The sequence below is a fragment of the Poromitra crassiceps genome (assembly GCF_964638095.1).
Source record: "Poromitra crassiceps genome assembly, chromosome: 8".
Lineage (NCBI taxonomy): Eukaryota > Metazoa > Chordata > Actinopteri > Beryciformes > Melamphaidae > Poromitra > Poromitra crassiceps.
The window spans coordinates 16,296,094-16,315,137 of record NC_139629.1 but is presented as its reverse complement, the minus strand read 5'-3'; the positions used below and the strand labels follow the sequence as shown (position 1 = coordinate 16,315,137).

Sequence of the window (19,044 nt, the reverse complement as noted above, 5' to 3'; positions counted from 1 at the left end):
ACTGACTCTAAAGCACTCAAATCCAGTGTTGGGGGTAACGCATTACAAAAGTAACATATTACAGGTAATTTTTAGCAGTAATGCAGAAATATAACTTATTAGGCTACCAATAAGATTTCAGTAATACCAGTTACTATGTCAAGTAATGCAAGGTACAACTTGAAACTGAGCTGCTGTCAGATCCTCATTAGGTTGCATTGAGTTCCATTATGATGCATCATCTAGCTACCTACTCAGTAAAAAAAAATATTAGAGAGGGAATTATGTTTAACTGTTAGGGTTACCTGTTTAACATCCTACACTAGTTTTAAGCAGCTTATAATAATTAAAAATAATGCCAAGACGTTTGCATGGTTCACACTGACTTCAGGACAGTTGAAATTCTTTTTCGGGAATGGTTCCAGAACGGTGGTGTCATTCTGCGGTTATTTTGGTGAGAGTAACGAGTTACTACACAGACAGTAATATTGTAAAGTAACTTATTACTTTCAAATGAAAGTAACGAGTATGTAGTATATTACATTTTTAAAGTAATTTGCCCAACACTGCTAAAATCCAATATAAAGAGGTGTGGGGAAATTAATGGGGAAAATTCCTGCCTCCCTGAAAATGTAATTCAATTATAAAGTAGCCTTTAAGTCAACAGGTTTTGGTGGGTTCTTCTCCCACCGCCTCCACTCAATCAATCAATTAATTTTCCACAAATAAAGGCCCATTCACACTTAGATCTATAAAGATAATGTGCTGTGTTCACAATAACCTATAGTTGCAGTATGATTCTATGAACTCTTTTAGTCTTATAGATTTGTGAAAATGTAACTGCATCTCACAGCATCACAGCGGATTTGCAGCAGCTCTCACGTGACGAAAATACACGTCACTCGCAGCGTTGCCAGATCTCGCGAGAGAAACAAACAACCGGGTCTTCACGCTAACTCAACCATAGACATATGAACTCAACACTCTCCTCCAGCTCCAGCAGCCCGCCTGGAAGTCAGACGGGGAGAAGGGCTTCAGAACCCGGGCTGGAGCTTAGGAAAGGGGGGCTTTTAAGACCCGGTTGCTTGTTGTTTCTCTCGCGAGATCTGGCTCCACCGCTCACTCGGTTCAAAGTTGAAAGTCAAAACAACACTGCTGACAGACAGGCAGCATGGCGGCCCTGGTGGGGAGAAAAAGCCTGTGGCTGTGTGCTCGCTCCAGTCCGGCGGAGCTGAGCGGGCTGGCAGGGGGCTCTCTGCGGGCTCTGCTGCGTTCTGGCCCGGCCACGCACCCTGCTGCAGCACGACGCTACAGCTCCGAGGCGAAGGACGACCTACGTGTTAGGTATCTGGACGGAGAGGACTCAGGTACCAGTCACGTTCCGTACAGTTAGTTTAGAGCCAGTGCCTGTTGCAAGGAAGAAGGTTTTATGAGTCGCTGGGTAACCTAGCTGCGTTCTATGAGCAAATATAAGAGCTAGCAAATATAAGAAGTTCCGGTGAGATTTTTCAAAAAATTTCAAAGTAAAAGAACGATTCTGCACAATTATAGAGCAGACAGGGGCGAATGAAAAATGATTATTTTCCACATTAAACTAATAAACTAAGCATTTAAATGAAGCTATACAATACAAATGATGTTTCTGTATGACAATAACTGTTTCAATAACATTATGAACTTTCTTCTCAGTATCTTAATAGATAAAAGCTGTTCACTGGAGTGCATAGCCTTTACAAATTGGACACTGGACAGGTTTGTGTTCAAAATGGGAGTTTGCCAAACATATGCACACACTCGGGTAGACCTCCTCTATGACATCCCACTCTCAGCTAAGGCCATTAGGAGTAAAAACAAATATGGCGGCCCATCAAACCCACCAAAACACACTACGGTGACATTTCTGGACAGCTTTTGAACAGTGGACACCCCCGTGTCCAAGATGTCGCCACAAACCATATGTGCACGCGCTCAGGGAGACCTCCTCTATGACATCCCACCCTCCGCTAAGGCCATTAGGAGTAAAAACAAATATGGCGGCCCATCAAACCCCATCAAACACACTACGGTGACATTTCTGGACAGCTTTTGAACAGTGGACACCCCCGTGTCCAAGATGTCGCCACAAACCATATGTGCACGCGCTCAGGGAGACCTCCTCTATGACATCCCACCCTCCGCTAAGGCCATTAGGAGTAAAAACAAATATGGCGGCCCATCAAACCCCATCAAACACACTACGGTGACATTTCTGGACAGCTTTTGACACAGTGGACACCCCCGTGTGCAAGATGTCGCCACAAACCATATGTGCACGCGCTCAGGGAGACCTCCTCTATGACATCCCACCCTCCGCTAAGGCCATTAGAAGTAAAAACAAATATGGCGGCCCATCAAACCCCATCAAACACACTACGGTGACATTTCTGGACAGCTTTTGAACAGTGGACACCCCCGTGTCCAAGATGTCGCCACAAACCATATGTGCACGCGCTCAGGGAGACCTCCTCTATGACATCCCACCCTCCGCTAAGGCCATTAGGAGTAAAAACAAATATGGCGGCCCATCAAACCCCATCAAACACACTACGGTGACATTTCTGGACAGCTTTTGACACAGTGGACACCCCCGTGTGCAAGATGTCGCCACAAACCATATGTGCACGCGCTCAGGGAGACCTCCTCTATGACATCCCACCCTCCGCTAAGGCCATTAGGAGTAAAAACAAATATGGCGGCCCATCAAACCCCATCAAACACACTACGGTGACATTTCTGGACAGCTTTTGAACAGTGGACACCCCCGTGTCCAAGATGTCGCCACAAACCATATGTGCACGCGCTCAGGGAGACCTCCTCTATGACATCCCACCCTCCGCTAAGGCCATTAGAAGTAAAAACAAATATGGCGGCCCATCAAACCCCATCAAACACACTACGGTGACATTTCTGGACAGCTTTTGACACAGTGGACACCCCCGTGTCCAAGATGTCGCCACAAACCATATGTGCACGCGCTCAGGGAGACCTCCTCTATGACATCCCACCCTCCGCTAAGGCCATTAGAAGTAAAAACAAATATGGCGGCCCATCAAACCCCATCAAACACACTACGGTGACATTTCTGGACAGCTTTTGACACAGTGGACACCCCCGTGTGCAAGATGTCGCCACAAACCATATGTGCACGCGCTCAGGGAGACCTCCTCTAAGACATCCCACCCTCCGCTAAGGCCATTAGGAGTAAAAACAAATATGGCGGCCCATCAAACCCCATCAAACACACTACGGTGACATTTCTGGACAGCTTTTGACACAGTGGACACCCCCGTGTCCAAGATGTCGGCACAAACCATATATGCACGCGCTCGGGGAGACCCCCTCTATGACATCCCACTCTCCGCTAAGGCCATTAGGAGTAAAAACAAATATGGCGGCCCATCAAACCCACCCAAACACACGCATCGTGACATTTCAGGTCGCTCCATTTGCGACATTCTCCTACAACATAGATAGCCTTTTATGTAATTTGTCCAAGGTAAGCCACAGTACATGCTCATACACACGTAGTGAATCTAGTATTAGAACATATAATACTATACTGGGCACTCCCTTATGGAACAAAAATATATTGCAGTATATTGGAAAATATCATGGGATATATTAGATAATACATTCCCATATATGGAAAATACTGTTTATATTTTCCAATATACTGCAATATATGCATAGACCATGCATGGCTATATATTGATACATATAAAAAGATATATTGCAATGAAGACCAAAAACTGCACTATATTTTTTCATGTAATAGTTTGTCTTTATATTTTGCAATATATGCATGTACATACATGTATGGATATATATTGCAACATATATAAAAAATATATTGGGATAAAGAACTGCACATTTTTACCTTGTATATTTTCCAATAAACATAATTAAGCATGGATCCATGCTTATATTGATACATAGGCTATAAAAAAGATATTGTAATGAAGACAAAAAACTGCATAACATGTTTACGTGTAATAGTTTTATTGAAACAATTGATTTTTCTTTGAGTTAAGACATAACTTTACAGATATTAATATACAGTCATGTTTATTCTTTGCAGTTACACATTTCATATATCAAAATGAAAAAATGTGTTTACTGAAACCAATACTCAATTGGACACAATTGTATGCCTTGTTCGTCATGTTGGCAACATGGTGGGAGGAAAAGACCTTAATAGCTTGAGTTCTCATTTTCAGACTGTTTATGAAACAGTTGAGTATTTCCCCATTAAATTATTCAAAGATATATCCTCAATGTGCCCACAAAGGTCTGTAATTCTTTACAGATTCTGGCAAATAAAAAGACAAATTGTACAATGACATTTTTTCCATAGTGTTTCAAATTGTTTGACAAAATATACAATCAGTTTTTCATATATTTTTAACTGTTATAATATCCTTGCATAGTAAGAACATGAATGTGACAAGGATTAATCAGGAATGAGAAAAAAAAACAATTGTTTCACTGATGTCACAATGTCTATGACATGCAAAGTTGAGCAATTGTGCGCTGAGTGATGTCACCTTGAGCAATTGCGATGTCATCAGTGAGAGATGTCATCAGTGATGTGAATGCGAATCCGCACAGCGGGCAAGCACGCTCTGCGGGCGAGCCTAACCCTAACCCCTTCTAGTACTAGAAATCTGTGCGTGGAGACTAGAGAGGATGTAGACTAGAGAGGATGTGTCATGGGTGCACTTTTTTGGGGTGTGATTTAGCTTTGCACGCTCAGTTTCTCTGGCTGAAGTCAGAGATGTCACTTCAGCAATTGTGATGTCATCAGTGATGTCACTCAAGCAAATGTGTGCTGTGGGCCACCTTATTAGTGTCAATAGGATACTATTATGCTATTAGTTTTTCCAATAGACATTTACTTTGCCCTTCACTGTTCAATCCTCCACACTGGATCTTGGAGGTATGCATGCATAGAGGCTTGCAAATTGTGGCAGAACAATTAGCATACATTTTCTTTTGAACATTGTCACATCAAATATCTGTTTCCTGCCCTGCAAAACCCTTTTCAGACCAACTACATTTTCAACATTAATCAATGTACTGTGTGATATATCATACTCTCTTCCAAGAGCAAAGCATTTCCTGTTACCATGTTGCTCTACTACAACGTAATAGTATACAGTGATTATGTGTCCATTCAGCAACAAAACAGTGAAGCTGTTCCTTTTCACTACTCTTGTGAACTCCTGTGAGTAATACAGTTCTCCGCTGACTAGAAGTCTACTGAATATTTTCATAACTGTATCCGCGGTGACTGGAAGTTGCTCATGACCAGTGTCTCTTCACTACTAAGTTTTCGTGAATAATGCAAACCAAGGGTAATAACCTGATCGCCTACTCTTTCAAACTGCTTCAGTCTTTTTTGACCAGTTAAGTTTTTATACAGTTGGATGCATTCAGGCACAGCATTTCTCAGTGCATCATTCCTCAAAAGAGGCAATACTTGCCGATATGTGAATTATTTCATTATCTGTAAAGGAACACATTGAGTGCCATGAAACATTTTTAGTATTTCTCCATTAAATGACTCAAATATATAAAAAAAACTCTCGTAACGGGACAAGCCTTTTACAAGTCTTTTATTGTCACACGAACACCACAACACATGCATGCGGCCACAACACACTCATGCTGACGGTGGCCGGTGAAAAGTGTCCTCTGCATTTAACCCATCCAGGCATGTCCTTTCCTCCGGGGGGCAGGCCAGGAGCAGTGGTCGCTTTCTCGTACAGCGCCCGGGGACCAACTTCGGGTGTTGTCGTCACTGGTCGGATGACGATGACGATCTGATCTTCTGCATGTTTTTAGTGGGGGGGTTATATACGGAGGAACCCCCTGGGGGAGCACGGGGAGAACATGCAAACTCCACACAGAGAGAAAGGCCCTTACGACGAGATACCCCACCTGGGCAGTAGGCACTGAAGATATGGGGGGGAACACAACCACAGCGCCCACAGTGTCCCAGGCGAGAATCGAACTCAGGACCTTCTGACTGTGAGGCGACAGCTCTACCACTGAGCCACCGTGCACCCAGAATGAGCCCACAAAGGTCCCCAATTCTTTACAGATTCTGGCAAATGGAGACATAAATGTACATTAAATGACACATTTTGCTTTCCATACAGTGTTTCGAATTGTTTGACAAAATCTACGACGAGTTTTTCACATCTTTTTAAGTCCTCTGTTGTAATAACATCCTTGCACAGTAAGAACATAAATGTGACAAGGACTAACCAGTGCTGGTAAAAGGCCTGGGGCAGAATTCCTTTTAGCACAAAGATACTATAAAACAGTAACCAGTTCTGCCATTCACTAGCCTTCCAAAACCTCCTTTGCTGAAGAGATTGGGGGACTCTTGTCACATTGCAGGGAGGCTTAATTAGTAAGAGTTGTTCATCAAGCTCAGTCACTCTAGTCCCAATGTAATATGGCTTCTCATGGTTTTCAATGTCCAGCCACATGCTTGCCATTTGCCTAACCACACCAAGATGTATATTATGCATATGGTCAGGAGGCATGCCAGATACAATGTCAAAGTGTGGAAATGTGGGCCCTTTAACACCCCTCACAGATTTTGTGGTACACAGAGCCTCCCTTGCATCATTTATGGTTGAAGCATGGTCCCTTTTTGGAATGTCTTTGTATGGGTATGCCCTAACAGTACCATTACCCTTTTGAACTTGTTCACCAGGATGTAGACAGAGGCTGCACCCATATAGACCATTAAACTGGGTCATGTTTTGAAGTATGGGCCTGGCTACTGAATCACACATCATAACAGCTGCCACAACTCGACATTGTTCCAAAATGCTGTTTCTTTTTAACTTAAAGCCCACAGTCGACAACTTCTGACACTCTAGAGTGAATGGCTTTAAAAATGTATTAACATTTGGCGTTTTATTGCCAAACCACAAGCCAAAAAGTAAAACATTTTCTTTCCGCACAGGGTAAGGAAGCTCATTTACAATCCCTTGTAATGGTCAAATACCATACAGCGATGATTTGAAAACAGGCACTCCGTCACAGTTGAGTGTTAAGGCGTATCCATGAGGACAATCAAGCGGGCCTCCATTTTTGTTCAGATTATGGTACATTTTACCACTGCATACATCATCATACATTTCAGAATTACACGTGCCATCTCCTGGCTTGAGACAATGTGCAATATCTTCCCTTTGAAGAAGATGTTCTAACTGTGTTTGGATTGGCAAGTATATGAAGAAGTTTCCATTCTTCAGCGAGCTCTTTTTATCCCACGTTGTGTTGCATACAACACATTGCCCTTCACTATCCTGGTCACCGATGTAATACTCACAGTTTGGACAGTATATGTGACATTGTAGGTGACCTTGTACTGGCTTAAGCTCTTTTAAGAACAGATGCTTTGAGGTTGACAGTGTGTTTTCTGGACAGTGAATATTAATCAAATCTAGAAGATCAGAGAGGGCCATGCCTGTGAGTCTGTGTCTCAAAACAAATGAAAGTATAAGTAAAAAATTCTGAGCTTGGGTTAGTCGTGAACCAGTGTAAAGTGGGTCTTCATTTCCCAGAGGAAACTTTTCATGACCGACTTCTCCCAAATGTGATTCCTCATTTACTGACTCATCAGGACTGTCATATACAAGGGGAAGTTGTTCTCCACTGCCAATAATGGATTCAGAGTCAGAGTCCGTAAAAGACTGCCTTGGTTCTAACACACCGATGCCAACACTGTCATCAGGAACGAAGTTACCGGTATTTTGTGACTCTGATGCGGGGCTACAATTAGGTAGATCATTGAAGTTCACTCTCTGTGGAAAGTTCATCCTCAAATAAGAGTGGGGATGTTGGATATCTGGGTATAGAATCACCACAGTCAGCATCCAGGCTCTGTAATAGGGAGAAAATAAAAAGCAAATTCTGATCAGAAATATTATCATTATTATCATTAACCATCAAGTTGTTTTGTGAGAACAATGATCAACAAATTTTCAAATTAAGCAGTTTCACTTCATCGCACACATTCACACAAGAAAAGGCTTATAGGCTACTTTGTTTTTCATCTACACAAAATAAATACCAGCACATAGTCTACAAATCTGCATGTGACCAAATTTACCAAGATGCAACATTGTTGGTTCTTAAGACAAAACCTTAATAAACATAAAATGTACACTATACTTACAGCAACATGGGTGACATCAGGTCCGTCTTCAGAGCCATTGTCAGAGCCGTGGTGAGAGAAATTATGATTCAGGTTCTTATGTGTAAGAATAAAGTCTTGATTAACTTTTAAGTAGCTTGAGTGAAATAGTCACTGGAGCTGCAACCAGCAGACACAATCTGGACGTGACAGTGTTGTACACAATTGAACATATTTATTTATTTAGTTAAACAACTATGAAGATACTTAAGGGGAAATGTAAAGTAAAAACATTTGAGTTTAAGGGCTTAGGCCAGTCAAGCAAAACAGTTAAGTTTAAAAGATAAACAAGTTGCATGAGTAAAACAGTTCAGTCAAGATTAGGGTAACATAAAAAAATCACACCCAGTTGTTAAGTTTTGTGGACCGGTTCTCACCATTTATTTTGAATGATGAACATCCAATCTGAAAATGATCCATCCAATCTGAAAAACTGACAAGGAGGGAAGTCTATGTTACCCATATTGGTGAGAGAGAGGTTAATTGTCTCTCTATAATTCTTCCAACCTTCTTATCCCGCCAGGCTTTAATGCCGCCATTTTTTTTTTTACTCCTAATGGCCTTAGCGGAGGGTGGGATGTCATAGAGGAGGTCTCCCTGAGCGCGTGCACATATGGTTTGTGGCGACATCTTGGACACGGGGGTGTCCACTGTTCAAAAGCTGTCCAGAAATGTCACCGTAGTGTGTTTGATGGGGTTTGATGGGCCGCCATATTTGTTTTTACTCCTGATGGCCTTAGCGGAGGGTGGGATGTCATAGAGGAGGTCTCCCTGAGCGCGTGCACATATGGTTTGTGGCGACATCTTGGACACGGGGGTGTCCACTGTTCAAAAGCTGTCCAGAAATGTCACCGTAGTGTGTTTGATGGGGTTTGATGGGCCGCCATATTTGTTTTTACTCCTAATGGCCTTAGCGGAGGGTGGGATGTCATAGAGGAGGTCTCCCTGAGCGCGTGCACATATGGTTTGTGGCGACATCTTGGACACGGGGGTGTCCACTGTTCAAAAGCTGTCCAGAAATGTCACCGTAGTGTGTTTGATGGGGTTTGATGGGCCGCCATATTTGTTTTTACACCTAATGGCCTTAGCGGAGGGTGGGATGTCATAGAGGAGGTCTCCCTGAGCGCGTGCACATATGGTTTGTGGCGACATCTTGGACACGGGGGTGTCCACGGTGTCAAAAGCTGTCCAGAAATGTCACCGTAGTGTGTTTGATGGGGCTTGATGGGCCGCCATATTTTTTTTTACTCCTAATGGCCTTAGCGGAGGGTGGGATGTCATAGAGGAGGTCTCCCTGAGCGCGTGCACATATGGTTTGTGGCGACATCTTGGACACGGGGGTGTCCACTGTTCAAAAGCTGTCCAGAAATGTCACCGTAGTGTGTTTGATGGGGTTTGATGGGCCGCCATATTTGTTTTTACTCCTAATGGCCTTAGCGGAGGGTGGGATGTCATAGAGGAGGTCTCCCTGAGCGCGTGCACATATGGTTTGTGGCGACATCTTGGACACGGGGGTGTCCACTGTTCAAAAACTGTCCAGAAATGTCACTGTAGTGTGTTTGGGTGGGTTTGATGGGCCGCCATATTTTTTTTAACTCATAATGGCCTTAGCGGAGAGTGGGATGTCATAGAGGAGGTCTTCCTGAGCGCGTGCATATATAGTTTGTGCCGACATCTTGGACACAGGGGTGTCCACTGTCCAAAAGCTGTCCAGAAATGTCACCGTAGTGTGTTTGGGTGGGTTTGATGGGCCGCCATATTTTTTTTTACTCATAATGGCCTTAGCGGAGAGTCTCATAGAGGAGGTCTTCCTGAGCACGTGCATATGTTTGGCAAGCTCCCACTCTGAACACAAACCTGTCCAGTGTCCAATTTGTAAAGGCTAGCACTCCAGTGAACAGGTTTTAGCCATTTACATACTGAGAAGAGCTTTCTCAATGTTATTAAAACAGTTGGTGTTAAACAGAAACATAATTTGTATTGTATACCTTCGTTTAGATGCTTTGTTTATTGTTTTAATCTGCGAACTAACCATTTTTCTATGCCTTATAAAAACATGAATTACGCCGCTTTTACTCTGAAGGTAACCGGAAGTCTTATATTTGCTAGCTCCGCAAACCGGAAGTAAAGCGGAAGTCTTATATTTGTTCATAGAACACAGCTGGGTAACCTCGCGTCACCAGGCTCTTCCTGAGGAGAGGAGCCCCCCCCCCCCGCACACTGGTACATATTTCTCCAGGCAGGATGTCCCGCCCCGTTTTCCAGTCATGTGTTCTGTTCCGCAGTGTTTTCGTTCCCCCATAGAAATGCAGGAGTATGGGCTGGATAGATTACAGTTACGAATGAAAACCTGAAAAATTAACTTTTGATGTGAAAAACTAAAGAAATTAGATTTTGTCTTCGTCTTTCCACTTGTGTATTTTATTTTATTTTATTTTGAAGGTTGTATGATGTCTAAATAAAAACATTTGATCAATCAGTGGGTTACTGTTTGCTGTTACTAATCAGCTTAACTCTGTCTCTTCTTTCAGGGATTGTTGTTGTTGGGATAAACCGACCCAAAGCCAAAAATGCCATAAGCAAAAACCTAGTGAATATGGTATGTATCCCTTTTTTCTATTATATTAGCTTGGTTCACTAATCAGTAATCACTAAGATTAGAATGTGGACATTCTATCATTTTACAAGGTCCACTTTCCGCATTGGCAGTTTTAAGAACACACAATATTCACCATTACAGTGCATTCATTATTGGAAAAGTTTCATTCCAAAATGCCGCCTACGACCATCCAACAAACTATGGTGACCAGACGTCCCCGATTTTCGGGGACAGTCCCCGTTTTTGGTGACCTGTCCCTGGCTGGAGCTGTCCCTGAAAATGTCCCTGATTTTCTACTGCCGTCTGCGGCCGATATTAATCAAGTCTCTAGCTCTAGTGGGCTCATTCTTAAATCTAGAGTGAAGATACCTATAGGGTATGAAACTGTAAGACCTACAGCATCCATTGGGACCAACAATGCCATGCTACCTTGTCGGGAAGGGGGCTAAATAATGAATTTAGAAAAACCGGCATGGTCAATTTCAAAGGGGACCCCTGACCGCTCTCACCTCAAGATATCTGAATGAGAATGGATTCTATGAGTACCCATGAGTCTCCCCTTTACAGACGTGCCCACTGGCAAACCACTCAAGCAGGAAGGTTGCGGGAGGCTTACGGGCAGTTTAAAAGCATATCACAGCATCACATGTCTATGTAGCCCATTGATCCAGACATCCAACAAGTGTTCACATGTTCTGCTGCAGCTCTTCCAGCAAATCTTGAACAATGAAAAAGCACTTAGGAGGAGCAGGCTGCACCGAAAATACTTTTTGAGATCTGAGGCTATTCATAAAACATTCGGCGCTGTAGGTTTGGACGGTCAGGCCTAAATGCGGCTGGAGAACACATTGACATTTTTGTAAAGGGGCACTGTGTGTGTGTGTGTGTGTGTGTGTGTGTGTGTGTGTGTGTGTGTGTGTGTGTGTGTGTGTGTGTGTGTGGGTCACCAGGCGGCTCTTCGTGAAGCCGACACTGTTTATTACAGTACAACAGCCATGGGTAAAATAAATGTAACCGGAATCATCCCCCTTTTTTATTTCATAGGTAATAACATTGGATATTTGAATGATATATTGATTGCGGACTGGAAATGTCCCCGATTTTCATTTGAGAAATCTGGTCACCTTACAACAAACTAAATCATCATGTATTACCTAGAAGTCATTGAGTATTTAAGGAAGTCACATTTTTAGGGATAAATTATGCTGATGAGCTTTTCCGCTGACAATTCACACTGAAATGATTATGATGAGAGATGTCACAGTGTTTCAAACGCTGCATACTGTATTTCATCGCTGGAATAAATCTTGCGATTGCCTTTCAGATGTCCGAGGCTGTGGAGGCCATTAAAAAGAACGGCAAAGTACGGAGTGTCATTTTATGCAGTTTGGTTCCTGGGATTTTCTGTGCAGGTAAATTTGCCCCAAACAAAAACACATGGAAACCCTGTGATATCCTCTAGAGTCTAGATTTATATTTCAGGAGTACGCAGGTCATCTGTGCATTTCTCCCCATCGTTTGTTCTTCCCTCTGTGCAGGTGCAGACCTGAAGGAGAGGGCCAAAATGCACCAAAGTGAAGTGGGACCATTTGTGTCTAAAGCAAGGGCGCTCATCACAGAACTAGGTAGGCTAAGATGACCGTTTTCATGAATGATGGAGTTCATCTTTCTGAGGAAAATGAATTATTTATTTTAACGTTTCTTCTGAGATGATGACTGTTTCACAGAAGCTCCATTCAATCTGTCTTAACCTTTTTAGCTGCGACCAGCAGCTCTATAAGCCACGCTGTCGGTCGGTCAAGTTCACCACCCTTTAGCGGACACAGTTTTCACCATGGCGGTCGTGTTAAGTTAAGTTAAGTTAGTTAAGTTATCCTTTATTTATCCCCTTGGGGAAATTCATCCTCTGCATTTAACCCATCCTCTACTAGGAACCTTCCTAGAACTAGGAGCAGTGGGCAGCCACTGTGCAGCGCCCGGGGACCAACTCCAGTTCTTTTGCCAGTGCCATGGTCAGGGGTACTGACAGGAGTATTAACCCTAACATACATGTATTTTGTTGTGTGTGTGTGTGTGTGTGTGTGTGTGTGTGTGTGTGTGTGTGTGTGTGTGTGTGTGTGTATGTGTGTGTGAGCGCGCGCGCGCGTGTGTGTTTTGCGTGCGCGTGTGCCAATCTACTAAAAGGGAGGCGGTGGGGGGGGGGGGGGGGCGGTAATATCGAAATGCATGGTGGCAGAGTAGGGTGGGCTGACCCTGTCGTCCTGCATTTCGGAAATTTGCATATATGCGGTCACAGCTAATTTGCGCTTGTTTTATTGCTTGGTTTGGTCATTTAAAGGCTTTTTAAAATTGTCAGCAAGAGTTCAAAGAGGAACCTCATCATCATCAGTGATGTCATAAGAGCAGGTGAGCCCACACAGCGGTCGAGCTGCAGGGCGGGCGAAGGAGCAAGTGAGCCCGCACAGCGGCCGAGCTGCGTATGCGAGCTGCAGGGCCAGGTTGGCGAGCTGCAGGGCGAGCCTAGGAGTCGAGCGCACGAGATGCCTAGTTAATGATATTTAAATTGTCCATATCACAAAGCAAAAATTGTTTTTCACTCCTGGCTATATTTACAATAAGACATAAAAGACACCAAGAGGCAATGGATTGTCTGTAGGGGTGGAACAACACGCGTATTCGTACCGAACTGCTTACGTACAAGGCTTTAGGTTGCAAACTGAAGTGCTGAACAGTCTTAAGTCGTCTACAAGGATATCATGGTAAACTAAAACTGAGACGGAAAAGACAAAAGGTGTTAAAACATGGTCGTAAATTTAAATCGATTTTTTAATTAGTGAGTGAGTGTGAAAATAAATAAGTAAAACAACTAAAAAATAAATAGCTTGCTTTGATCTCCAGTATGATTATTATGAAGGAACACATTTGAAGTCTCTTGGTCCATGTCCTGTTTTATTTTGTAGGCAACCTGCCGATGCCAACGATTGCTGCAATTGATGGAGCTGCTTTGGGAGGGGGCTTGGAGATGGCCCTCGCTTGTGACATCAGAACGGCGTGTAAGATCACTTCCTTTTTGGGATACAGCAGAGCAGGGCTTTTCAAAGTCTGACACTGTGGGGTCCCCTCAGACAAACCCCCCCCCCACCCCCTGATATTGCCTGATATTGCCATACTTCAAACGACACAAAATACCTTATCTCTAATCTCTCTAACCAAAAAACACACATTTGGGATATTCTATGTGATCTCCTAATGTAATAACTAATGAGCCTCCCCTGAAACTGTTTGGAGCCTCCCACTTTGAAAACCCCAGCAGTAGACAGTAGAGTAGAAGAGTGTTTTTATTTGATTGTGCAAGATATTATGTGCAGAGACCAATCTACAACTGCAACTAAAAGTCTGTTTACACGGAGCGATGTGTCCTCGGATTTAAAATAACTGCAACCAAAAGTCCGTCAGTTCGAGCCTGTGTAGGCATCCCCCCGGGGAGAGTTGTAGACTAGCACATGCTACCTCCGGTACATGTGCAGCGATGTGTTTTTACAGCATCCCACGTTTTAGAAAGGAAGCCTTTAAGGTGCAAATGTGTGACTTGAACTCTAAATCTCACATGATACAGTAAAATTAAATACTTGATTTTGAGTTAGCATCGTTAGCATGCAGTCAGGATTGTCTTGAACTCAAATATATCAGGCCTTTGAGGGGGGGGTAAAACCTCTTTGGGGGCCCCAAAAAATGTCTCTATAGCTGTGTTCACACTGAGATATTTATTTTTCGCTCTGTCGCTTGATTCAACCCTTTGGAATCGCTCTGTCGCTGTGTTTAAATCGCTCGTCAACAGGCACACGAATTGATGGACATCTGGGGGCTATAACGTTACATAATGTCATGATGTTTGTCCACTACGAGCCACCGTAGTTGTTTACAAGCTAAGCCTATCAGCGTGCTCCTAACGCGAGCTCTATACCGGTAGTACAGACTTCACTTCATGTCAGCTGTCAGCCTGTCAATCAGCTGTCAATGCGGTTTGTTGCCACACAATAAACCCGCGGTTTGTTCCAAGCCAGTGTGATCCTTGACTCACTCTCACACGGCAGCCAATCAGCGTTGAACAGCGAGCGACTGACGGCAGCGTAATTTCGCTCGAGTTGGGATATTTCATCTCGAGCGACGAGCGTATTTTCTCCCTGTCACTCTGTCTCTGTCGCTCGGACGCCCAGCGATTTTTCTCCCGGGCGAATATACGCTCAATCGCTCGTTTGCATTGACTTTGTATGTAAACTCGATGCCAGCGAAAAACTTTAATAGGTCGGTGTGAACCTAAGCAGGAAAAACCCTGCATTAAGACCCTGCATTGGAATGTGCTAAAGCTACTATGAAGGCGTTTTCAATTGATGTGTCTGTCTGATCCTTCCTAAAGCAGCAAAAACACAAGGTACAGTAGCATTGACACCTGATGGTGTGACTGAGCTTTTCACTTGACTGTTGTTTTGTTCCTCCAGCCAACTCTGCCAAGCTGGGCCTGGTTGAGACCAAACTGGCGATCATTCCAGGAGCAGGTAAGCTAGTCTTCCTTTCCACTGAGGTTTGCCTTTAAAAACCAGGCACCAGTGCAGTACAGGTGCATCAGTGCCCCTTTCTGCCCACACATTTCTGTGGTCACAGGTTTAGCTGTAACACCAGGGTGTAGGACAGATCCAGCCCGCTCTCTGTGATCACAGGTTTAACTGTAACACCAGGGTGTAGGACAGATCCAGCACACTCTCTGTGATCACAGGTTTAACTGTAACACCAGGGTGTAGGACAGATCCAGCCTGCTCTCTGTGCTCACAGGTTTAGCTGTAACACCAGGGTGTAGGACAGATCCAGCCCACTCTCTGTGATCACAGGTTTAACTGTAACACCAGGGTGTAGGACAGGTCCAGCCCGCTCTCTGTGCTCACAGGTTTAGCTGTAACACCAGGGTGTAGGACAGATCCAGCCCGCTCTCTGTGATCACAGGTTTAGCTGTAACACCAGGGTGTAGGACAGATCCAGCCCACTCTCTGTGATCACAGGTTTAGCTGTAACACCAGGGTGTAGGACAGATCCAGCCCACTCTCTGTGCTCACAGGTTTAACTGTAACACCAGGGTGTAGGACAGATCCAGCCCACTCTCTGTGCTCACAGGTTTAGCTGTAACACAAGGGTGTAGGACAGATCCAGCCCACTCTCTGTGATCACAGGTTTAACTGTAACACCAGGGTGTAGGACAGATCCAGCCCGCTCTCTGTGCTCACAGGTTTAGCTGTAACACCGGGGTGTAGGACAGATCCAGCCTGCTCTCTGTGGTCACAGGTTTAACTGTAACACCGGGGTGTAGGACAGATCCAGCCTGCTCTCTGTGCTCACAGGTTTAGCTGTAACACCAGTGTGTAGGACAGATCCAGCCCGCTCTCTGTGCTCACAGGTTTAGCTGTAACACCAGTGTGTAGGACAGATCCAGCCTGCTCTCTGTGCTCACAGGTTTAACTGTAACATCGGTGTGTAGGACAGATCCAGCCCGCTCTCTGTGCTCACAGGTTTAGCTGTAACACCAGTGTGTAGGACAGATCCAGCCTGCTCTCTGTGCTCACAGGTTTAACTGTAACATCGGTGTGTAGGACAGATCCAGCACACTCTCTGTGCTCACAGGTTTAGCTGTAACACCAGTGTGTAGGACAGATCCAGCCTGCTCTCTGTGGTCACAGGTTTAGCTGTAACACCAGTAGGGCTGGGTATCGCCACTGACTTCCCGATACGATACGATTCCGATACACAAGGTCCCAAGTCGATACGATTTCCGATACGATGCGATACGATTCGATATTTTAGTTACAATACCAGTTCTGCTTTGATAATGGAAGAGATTCTCAAAGAACTAATGTTGTAAATTGTACAAGGAACCCTCTAACCTGGTGCAGTATTGCAAAATATTAATATTTACATTAAGAATTGACCATAAAGCAAGCAGTTACATTGTAGAAAACTGTATAGGTGGAAGTTACAGGTATGGCCTCAGCAAGTGGGACATCATGGTGGAATGAGGAGGACTCAGAGGAACCAATTGTAAGGGTTTTTATTCAAGCAAATCCCTTTGTAGATGGATAATCATCAGACAGATGTAGACAAGTTTGAACAGATGATTGAACCTAAAAGACAAACAAGATATTAACAAAGTATTCGAACAAACAAGAGAAAACAAATTCAGCTGTAAATGAATATAATAAAACTAATTCAAATCAAATACTTAATCAATATACAAAGGAAATAACACTAACTATAACAAACTTAACACTTACTTTAAATTATGCATCTGTATATTTGAAGACAAAGGGATTTGGCAGGAAAGGCCAAACCAACAGCCTTCCCCCAGCAGCGTAGATGGCAAACTGAGCCTGGTCTAATTAGTGTCCTCTTATACAGTCCAGGTGTGGCTGGTTAGAGTGCATCTAAGGCCTGCCCCCTCCCCCCCTCCTGAGAAGAGGGATAGGCTTTTGCACAGCCGCCCCTCAAATATGATATCATATTTGACAAATATCCTAACTTCTGGTAGGGTTAGTGGTTTCAGTGTCAGCCATTGGAGGGAGGGGCACTAGTCTTGCAACAGGTCTGATGTATGGTTTCCCTTTGATGGTGACCTCCACTGTACGGACGCGGCCATCCTCACTCGGAAGGAGCCGAGCTACCTTTCCAATCGGCCAGAGCCCTCTAGGTAGCTGTGGGTCTATTACCATAACTACATCAGACACTGCGAGACCCGGGGTGTCCCTCTGCCATTTCCGGCGGGTTTGGAGGCTGGGTAGGTAGTCCTTGATGAAACGTGTCCAGAAGTGGTCGGTTAGGATCTGGCTGTGTTTCCATCGCCTACGGCCCATAAGGTCAGACTCGGCATACACGGCCTGAGGGAGTGAAGCGTCCCGCCGCCCCATGAGGAGCAGATTTGGGGTCACAGGGTCCGGGTCAGCCAGGTCCGATGACACATATCCGAGTGGTTTTGAATTGAGGATGCCTTCGATTTCTATCAGCACGGTGTTAAGTACTTCCTCTGTAACCGTCTGTGCCCCCAGCACCACACGTAATGCCGTTTTAATAGATCTCACCTCCCTCTCCCACATTCCTCCAAAGTGGGGAGCATTTGGGGGGTTAAACCTGAACTTGATCCTCCTCCTTCCCAGCTGCTCCTTCAGTTCTGGGTTCAAAGCCGTGAAAGCATTACTGAGCTCCTTTGCCCCCCCCTTAAAGTTCGTCCCACAATCCGATAGGAGCTCGAAGGGTTGACCTCGGCGTGCTGTGAAACGTCGTAAGGCCATCAGGAAGCTATCTGTGTCCAGGCTGGTAAGGATTTCTATATGCACACAGTGCGTGGTGAGGCATTTGAACAGGAGGCCCCATCTCTTATCAGTCTTGCGGCCCAACTTTATGAGTAAGGGGCCAAAACAGTCCATTCCTGTTGACCAGAATGGGGGCTGAGTTAAGCGAACTCGGGAAGGGGGCAAATCCGCCATTTTGGGAACAATGGGTTTAGCTCTCCATTTCCTGCATTCGATTCGAAGTCCATTGGTGCCGCTTAATGGCCTCGCGGCCACGAAGAATCCAGTATAAACGTCTGATCTCTGCAAAGACCCTCCCTGGGCCTGGGTGAAGGAGCCGTGCATCATAGTCCTTTATTATCAGAAGTGTTACTGGGTGCTTGGGGTCAAGAATGATGGGGTGCATGGCTCCTGGTTCAAGTTCCTCAGCCAATCTAAGTCTGCCTCCCACTCTAATAAGATTTAGTTTGGCCTCAAACTGTGGGGAAAGGGATAAGAGACGACTATGGGCGGGAAGTTCCCTACCAGATTTAAGTGACTGGAAATCCTCAGGGAAACTTTCCGTTTGGGCTTGTGAGATCAGAATTATTTCAGCTGTAGCCCGGTCAGGTGAAGGGGTCCCAGCAGGGGAGTGTTTGGTAGCATCCTGAAGCTGTTGGTATGTTGCCTCAACCAGATCTTGCCAGGTACCAAACCGGCTCGGGTCCGGTAGATCTGGGTGCTCATTTGTTTGGGTGAGGCCACAGAACAGGGGTTTCCTCAAATCTGGAAGTGGGTTGTTAGTAGGTGGTGGCTGAATGGGCCATTGCTTGGGGGCCAGACCCAGAAATGCCGGGCCTCTGTTCCATCTGTGAGGTTCTGCCAGTTCCATTACTCTCTTA

At 44.7% G+C, this 19,044-nt stretch overlaps 1 protein-coding gene across 3 annotated transcripts in view; it reads left to right on the top strand.

The window, feature by feature from the left end:
• The first annotated feature begins 1,034 nt into the window (after positions 1-1,034).
• The window catches only part of auh (AU RNA binding protein/enoyl-CoA hydratase), a 30,519-nt gene continuing 12,509 nt past the window's right edge, over positions 1,035-19,044 (top strand). For all 3 annotated transcript variants that reach the window (XR_014552925.1, XM_083640955.1, XM_083640954.1), the window contains exons 1-6: positions 1,035-1,346; positions 10,768-10,835; positions 12,160-12,247; positions 12,374-12,460; positions 13,796-13,888; positions 15,335-15,391. Coding sequence is in view for 2 of the 3 variants with exons in the window: in XM_083640955.1 (XP_083497081.1) it covers positions 1,151-1,346; positions 10,768-10,835; positions 12,160-12,247; positions 12,374-12,460; positions 13,796-13,888; positions 15,335-15,391 (589 nt within the window). In the remaining variant the exon portion in view is untranslated. The remainder of the gene's footprint in view (positions 1,347-10,767; positions 10,836-12,159; positions 12,248-12,373; positions 12,461-13,795; positions 13,889-15,334; positions 15,392-19,044) is intronic.